The 8,250-nt window shown below is 43.5% G+C and overlaps 1 protein-coding gene across 2 annotated transcripts in view; it reads right to left on the reverse strand.

The window, feature by feature from the left end:
• The window catches only part of LCT (lactase), a 41,686-nt gene extending 33,618 nt beyond the window's left edge, over positions 1 to 8,068 (reverse strand). For both annotated transcript variants that reach the window (XM_053405637.1, XM_053405626.1), the window contains exons 1-6: positions 6,723 to 8,068; positions 5,684 to 5,760; positions 4,285 to 4,368; positions 4,043 to 4,148; positions 3,398 to 3,476; positions 1,443 to 2,151 (exon numbers count right to left, since the gene is read on the reverse strand). In XM_053405637.1, coding sequence (XP_053261612.1) covers positions 1,443 to 2,151; positions 3,398 to 3,476; positions 4,043 to 4,148; positions 4,285 to 4,368; positions 5,684 to 5,760; positions 6,723 to 7,380 — 1,713 coding nt within the window. In that variant the 5' untranslated portion in view covers positions 7,381 to 8,068. The remainder of the gene's footprint in view (positions 1 to 1,442; positions 2,152 to 3,397; positions 3,477 to 4,042; positions 4,149 to 4,284; positions 4,369 to 5,683; positions 5,761 to 6,722) is intronic.
• Positions 8,069 to 8,250: the final 182 nt, after the last annotated feature.

Consider the following 8,250-nt stretch of genomic DNA (forward strand, 5'->3'; position numbering starts at 1 on the left):
AATGTGCCAGTTGTTCTCATTGTACCACCTGCTTATACATTCTGTTTTAGAAGTTCATTATAAGATACCTGATATTTGGAAACCTTTGCCAACCCCTTTTAAACTTTTAAAACCCCTTGAAGCACAATACCCTAATAAAACTCTTTTCTTCCTCCTTATACCTAAGTGGTGCTCAAACATTCTGATACACTGCTCAACTGCACTATGCTCTCAGGTGTGGAAGCAGAGAAAAATTACTTCTGCTGATCCAAGAGATTCCTAGTCTACTTGTAGATATGGGTTTAAAGATGCTTATTTGGACAACCACTTCTGAATATAAAGGTAAAGGGACCCCTGACCATTAGGTCCAGTTGCGGACAACTCTGGGGTTGCGGCATTCATCTCGCTTTATTGGCTGAGGGAGCCGGCGTACAGCTTCCGGGTCATGTGGCCAGCATGACTAAGCTGCTTCTGGTGAACCAGAGCAGCACACGGAAACGCTGTTTACCTTTCCGCCAGAGCGGTACCTATTTATCTACTTGCACTTTGACATGCTTTCGAACTGCTAGGTGGGCAGGAGAAGGGACCGAGCAACGGGAGCTCACCCCGTTGCGGGGATTCGAACCGCTGACCTTCTGATCAGCAAGTCCTAGGCTCTGTGGTTTAACCCACAGCACCACCCGCATCCCACTTCTGAATATATAGGATGCCAAATATACAGTGGCCCCTATCAGGAGCGAGATAATGGGTTGTTGTTTTTTCACAGTGCATGAAAATGCTTCTGAGGGTCCCTTCCAATGTTACACAACCAGTGTCTCTCTAACCACACTGCGGCCACTTCCAATACTACTCTGTAGTGCCAGAAGTAACATGCAAGGAGTTTGTTCCATGCTGTGACACCTTTCCCTGTCAGTATTGTTCCAAGCCCTGGGAGGGACAATTCTCTGACATGGGAAGAAGCCAAATGGCATAAGAGCCATGAGAGAACAGCTTCCGTGCCACCACAGTTCCATTGGCAGAGACACTTCTCTGGAATGTATCATGTCAATACCATTAAGGTAGGCAAGAAAGCCAAAGAGAGCCATTTCAGAATGAAAAGGGCACAAATCCAGCCAATTTCAATTTTTTTCATTCATGTTAATCTGATGTTTAAGTCAAAACATCTGGGGGTACAAAGCCATCCTCTGAACAAGAACAGTGACCAACTGAAGAGTCAACTGCATGCTCACACACTTGCTGCAAGATTGTTGCTATTATAGGTTAGAACACGGTAGCTTGACCAGACTTAAATACTCATCTGCCCATTGACTCCATTCATGCCCTCTGGCAAAATCAGATATGGGGCTAAGTCTGGTGAGAGAAGAACTAGCCACAGACTGGGAGGCAACGGTCCACCTTTTCTATTTGTAGAGTCAACACAACCCATAAAATTAGGCCCAAGCTGCTGCACTTGTTGTCAGTACCTGATAGGATGCCACGGCTGCATCAGTAATTCCTGGAGGATGCTGCCCAGTGCCATAGCCAGCGTAGCTAATGACCCAGGGTTCGTGGAAGGTAATCCAGAATTTAACACGATCCCCAAAAGTAGCAAAGCAGAACTCTGCATATTCTGCAAAGGCAGTGACGATGCTCTCGTTTTGCCAGCCACCAAGATCCTGCAGAGCTCGTGGCAGGTCCCAGTGGAACAAGGTAACCACGGGCTCAATATTTGAATCCAGCAAGCTGTCTATCAGTTTGTTGTAGTAATCTACGCCTTGAGGGTTCAAGCTGCTCTTACTCCCATTGGCAAAAACCCTAGGCCAGGATATAGAAAATTTATAAATATTTGGGCGAAGGCCTCTAAGGAGATAAACGTCATAATCTAGCTTGTGGTAGCTATCGCAGGCGACATCGGCTGTTTGATTCATGTGGGCATGGCCCTGGTGCCCGTATTGATCCCAAATGCTCTCCCCTTTCCCACCCTCTCTCCAGGCTCCTTCCACATTGAAGGAACCTGTTGATGTGCCCCAAAGAAAACCGCGAGGGAAAAGGTCAAGCAAAAAGGAGTCTCTCTCCAGCTCAGGTTGGCTGGCAAATCTTTCCCAAACTGCTTGATAGGATGAAAGTGGAGCAATAGTAGGTATCAGGGTTTCCTTTGCCTTTGGTTGGCCGGCCAGATTTCCTGTGTACAAGCTAAAAAAAGAAAGAGAGAATCTGTCAACAATTTAGGCACCAGGCATAAACATTCCTCTTCTCCCAGGCCTCTGGCTAATTAAACAATCTATGGTCGTTCAAAATAGGGGAGGGGGTCATTGTTTTATTTGTTACTATATTGTGTATTTTGTATTTTAAACTACCCTGTGATCTTCAGAGGAAGGGCAGAACAGAAATGCAGTAAGTTAAATAAATAAATCAAACTTTTATTGTCATTAAATTTTTATTCAGGATGGATAAGCATTCAAATCAGGCTGAAAATAGAGATTTCAAATATCGTGGGTATCAAACTTACAGAAATTTATCCAGTTTTGGGGTTTTTTTTAATATGGCAAGCCTAAATCTGTATAACAATAATCATCTATATGTATATAGATTAGCGGTGGAGAATCATAGGCTTTGGGACTAATTGTGAACTGCTGGACCTGTCTATGTGGCCCTCAGGATTCTCCCCAGGCCACTGAGGAGGGTGCAGAGAGCATTGGCCCTGCTCTCTGCACCCTCCTCAATGGCTTTCATATGGTTAGACTGTGTCCTTGAACTGTGATAATGTCTCTTGCCTTCTTGGACAGAGAAATAGGTGGATGTGCAGGAACCTCTGGCTTTCTGTAGCTGGAACGTAGCAACGTAAGAGTCACATTGATTGCTCCACTCAATTTTAGCTCTGTCCCTGCCCACTACCACCACTGCCCTGTGGCTCCCAGAAGGTTGCTCATGACAGAATGTGGCCCTTATCCCTGAGTAAAAGAAACTCTAACTATTCAGCTAAACATACAGCAAGCCAAGATTCATAAAGCCTGCTAGTCTATGTTCCATATTTATATGACACAGTTGAAACCTTATTTGCTATATCCTGATTAAATATACATATACCCAGTGCTTTTTGTAGTTAAAAGAGAGAGAGAGAGAGAGAGAGAGAGAGAGAGAGAGAGAGCTGGCAGGACTCATACCTTGATAAAAATGACATTGGTGCCAGCACAAAATGGCTGCCAATGTCAGCAACAACAAGAACAAAAAAAGGTAACAGTATTGCATACCATAGAGTACCATCATTGGAATATACCTCTATATTAGATACTTGTATACACATGCACACACGTATGCATGCAGAAACACACACATACACACACAAACATATGCCTGTGTAAGGACTGTAGTCTTAATTGTGCAAGTAGCACAGCTTCATAACCAAACTAATTTAACATTAAAAATTAACATTTTGTACCAAATTGCTTGAACGGACGAGCTGTTCATGACGCAATTCACATCATACCCTATTGCCCATGCTTGAACTTCAGAAATGGCTGAAAATATGGGGGGGGGGGGAGAAAGAGAAGAGAAGTGTATCAGCACAATGGAAAAGGGCAGACATTAGGCCAGTAACATCCAGTCCTCTGCTATAGTTCTTTTTCAGTGAAGCCCCACTTCCTGTAAATAGTACCAAGGTCTCTCTCGTACAGTAATAGTGGGGACAGGCGGTAGTGGTGAGAGACTTGGCTCATTTCCACCAGGAGCTGTGCATTCAGTATTGTGGGCCCAATTCTGTGGAACTTTCTCACAACTGAGATCAGACAGCCCCCCCCCCCAGCAAAATTGGTGAAGGCAAATTTTTCATTTCAGCAGGCGTTTAAAGTAGCTTTTCTGATTTTACTGTTAACTTTAACCAATTCTATCCTCAGTAAATCTTTTGTAACTTCACTGTATACCACTTGGAGACCATGCTATTAGGTGATATATAAAGGGTTGAAATAAATACATACATATACGGACGACAGCATAGCCTGTATTGTATTTCACTTCCACCCACACATCCAAAATACCACACAGGCAAGCCACAAGACCACAGTTCCTTCCTACAGAAGACACTTACCACTGAAAATGGAAGCCACTGTTGCAAATCGGTTTTCTTGCAAGGAGGAACACTCGTGGAACTTGAGACTAAAGAGCAAAATACCCATATTGTTCGTCCCCATATGCTATAAACGAAAAAGCAAAGCAAAATGCATGAGTTGTATCAAGGAGGACTGTCAAAACTGTGTGACATCACCTCCCGTGTCCATCTATAACAGATAGCATCCATATAGAACACTTGGTACAATTGCTAAGGATTACCTGTAGCTCATCCAGGAACTTTTGGAAAGCTGCTTCCCTTTCACAGTTGTACTGAAGGTTGAGAGAGAGAAAGTCCAGAGAGCCCTGGAATCAAAACAGAGCATTGTCACAAGAGAGATATAGCATTTATAATAACTGAAGTTACACTTTAGGCAGCATCAGCATCTATTATTATTACTTTATACTTGGAACCAGAGTTCCTCTATTGACATTCTTCCTTATTTTCTAGGTGGGATTCAATTGGGCAAGAGTTTGGCTAGCACAATGGGGTTCCTCCCTCCTCTCCCCAAGTCCCTAAAATCTGCTCAGGGGAGGGTGTTGCGAGGACACCCAGAAAAGCACACAAGAGTAGGGGGGATCATTCCATCTGACTAGCCAAAATGCTCTCCCTAACGGAATGATTGACATAGTGCGCAGTAAATTATGTAACAATTAACTCCGCCTCATTCTCAAATAAAGAATCATTATCACCAATTTTCTTGGAGAGCTCTTTAACTGAAGTTTCATGGGGTGAGGGATAAGAGAATTTCTGAATCATCTTGCATGTCATGTTTCTGGTTTTCCCCCTCACATGTAAAATGCCATTTTGAAAAATAATGAAAGGTTGGTAAATGATCTTTAAGAGTGATAGAGAAAATTTTAACTATATATGAAAATGAAAAATGGGTCTGTGGGTTGACATTTTCAGGGAATACCTCTGGTTGTTATGAGGTAAAAAGGTAAATAAAGGATCGCTGGACAGTTAAGTCCAATCAAAGGCGACTATGGGGTGCAGCGCTCATCTCACTTTTCAGGCCGAGGAAGCCAGCATTTGTCCATAGACAGCTTTCAGGGTCATGTGGCCAGCATGACTAAACTGCTCCTGGCGCAATGGAACACCGTGGCGGAGACCAGAGCGCACGGAAATGCCGTTTACCTTCCCACCGCAGTGGTACCTATTTATCTACTTGCACTGGTATGCTTTCAAACTGCTGGGTTGGCAAAAACTGGGATAGAGCAATGGTAGTTCACCCTGTTGGGCAGATTCGAGCCACTGACCTTCTGATTAGCAAACCCAAGAGGCTTAGCAGTTTAGGCCACAGCACCACCCACATCCCCTAATTATGAGAAAGTGACAACTATGTATCTATCTAGAAAGAGGCAACTCTGCTTTGGCAAATAACTTCCAGAGAGTTGTAACCTGCCCAGGGAGCTTATGGGGAAGAATAGTTAAGATATCTTATAAAACAAGCAAATAAACAAGCCACTGATATGCCCACCCTTCATTCGTCTAACCCCCTTTTATAACCATCTAAGTGGCAATGGGTTTCACAAAAGAATTACGCATTGAAATAATTTATTTCCTCTGGCTTTACTGGATATGCTGTTGTAAGAGTCCTAAGAAAATAAAAGGCGTTACCAGAATTGAAGTCAACAAAGATCTTGCTGACACCAGCCCAGCATCACTAACATCTAGTGAAATGGACACTTTCCCATCTGTAAATGAGAGACAAAGTATGTTGTCAATTTTATTTTCAAAATTTCAATGCAAGGAGAGGGAATACTTTCACTAGAAGCAATCTCCAGGAATTCCTTTATAGTTTTCTCATTATATACTGTATTGGCCTGAATATAAGCCTCACTTTCCCCCCAAATTCTGACTGTGAAAAGTTAAAGCGCGGCTTAAATTCGCGACCTTACAAAAATGGGCTCTTATGACATCGCTGCTGAAACAGACATACGGTAAAACGGTATGGGCATGAGTGCCTGCGGAATTTTAAGGGTTCGGGTATTGTCTTTTTTTCTCCCCCCCCCCTGAATTTTAAAGGTGTGGCTTATATTTGAGTGTGGCTTATATTCAGGCCAATACGGTAGTGACATCAACATTCATGTGCTTTACAAACTGATCTCTGCCCCAATTCTAAGTTTGGTGGAGTATACTGCATGTAATATATTCAAGCAATGTGTGTTCATCTGAATGAACTTCTGTTCAGTATCAGGAGGAGGAGGAGGAGGACATCAAGTTCTTTGCACTTAAGCCTTAATGGAAAAAGTGTGGGCTGAGAGGAGATTTGAATGAAGAGATCGTTCTGATTTTAGCCGTGTTCTCTCCGCGTCATTCTTAAATATTATAAGGCTCCTTGGCCCATTTGTTCAGCAGACAAGAAATAATTTTGGCAGGAGTCTTAGAAAGATGGCGCAGGACAATGGCTGGGCCCATCTAAGAGGCCTGGTGGGCAAGACAGAAGTCAAAGGATTTTTTTTCTTAAATGAAAGACATCCCTCCCCTCCCAGCAAGATAGCGATCAGAACTTCCAAGGCCTGTGCAGTATCAGTACGTGCACAGAAGTCACGTCTTCCATACGCACTTCATTCACATGCACACCCCATACGCATAGTGCATGTTACATTATCCAGAGGCACATCCCATGTTCCCTCCTCCCCACCAATTTCTTTACCTTCTGCTGAGTATTTTTCATGGTAGATTCCATAAGCTTTCTCATGTGCTGAAGCTAGCACCTGCAAAGGGAGGGCCAGCGGATCTCCATGAGGCAAGCGCTCCACGTCCTCAGGCAGGCTGCCAAAAGTGAGCCAGGTGTCCACCAAGTCGCCAAAAGATGCAAAGGAAAATTCTGCATATTCCACAAAAAGGCCGGTGAAAGTCACAGATTTGCTCAAAGCAAGCCGGGTCTCCAAAGACTTCGGCAAACGTTTCTGATGTAGAATTAAAACCGGTTCAATGTCAGCTGCCTTGAGAGTTCTCAGAAGTTGTCTGTAGCATTCAACGTTCGTCCAGTTGGGGTTTCGGGCATTTGCCTCTGGGAGGATGCGAGTCCAAGGCAAGAAGACTTTAAAATGGGTCACGCCACTTGAACGGAGCTCAGCGAAGTACGGCGGCAGAGAAGGTAAGGAAGACTCATCGCAAAGGTAGTTTGACTGTCCCGTTGCAGAACTGAGAGGTTCTCTTAGAAGTCCACTTTGGAAGTTTAAATTACTTACTAAGTCATCGCTAAGAGGGCCAGCGACTAAAATAAATTTCTGAGTAAGATCCCAGCCTACTCCAAAGCAAGGCAAAGGAAACAGAAAAACCAAACACACCTTGTACACCAGTGCCATATCTGCTAATGCAATGGTGGAAGAACTTGTGCCACTCTTATACTACATCAGAGATGACATAATTAACAACTTGTGCAATCACGAAGATGCAAAGTTCCCTAACCTCAACGTACACAAAGATAAGACAATCAAAGGTTTAAGTCCCACTGAAGGTGCTATTATTAATGAACCATATGCAGAGTATTGAAGAAATGCAGTTGCTGGGCTTAACAATACAGGCCTGAATGCAGATATCGGAAAAGTCGGTTTAGATAACCAGAAGATACTAAAATGCAGGGCTCCCAAATCAAAGCTGCTAACACAAATGCAGAGAATTGGAAGGAAAATAGTTAACATTCCCCTCGATAAAAAAAACCCTTGTTTTCTACCCAAAGTTTACTCCGAGATCAGAAGAAAATAATAGTAAAAAACAGGATGCAGAAACTCTTATACACAGAATAGACAGCATGTCAACTATGATTATTGTGTGGGCTTGTCTTCCATTTTAAAATAAAAACAGGAACTGGCACTGGTGGGACGGGGACGATGACGACAAGTGACCCTTCCTCCTGTGCCTTTTTCTCACCCCAAGTTACTGCCACCCAGATACTTTGGGAGCAAATAGCCGGGGGTGAGGATTGTGGTCAGGAAAACAGCATGTGTGGGAAGTCAGGCCTGCCCTTGCATGCCATGGCCTGCATTCCCATCCCTGTATCGCCGCTCTTTAATAAAACCAAGTGAAGGATAGAGCCTCATGTGGCAAATCTATTCATGGTCTTAATGTGTTTCTGTGTGAAAGTCTGTCCACATGGTGAGGGTGAAATCATCATATTCATACCAAGTCCAAAACATTTAAGCCTATAATTCAAGCATTGAACAACAGATCCCAAA

This window comes from Podarcis raffonei, chromosome 1 (genome assembly GCF_027172205.1).
Source record: "Podarcis raffonei isolate rPodRaf1 chromosome 1, rPodRaf1.pri, whole genome shotgun sequence".
In the NCBI taxonomy this organism is placed as follows: domain Eukaryota; kingdom Metazoa; phylum Chordata; class Lepidosauria; order Squamata; family Lacertidae; genus Podarcis; species Podarcis raffonei.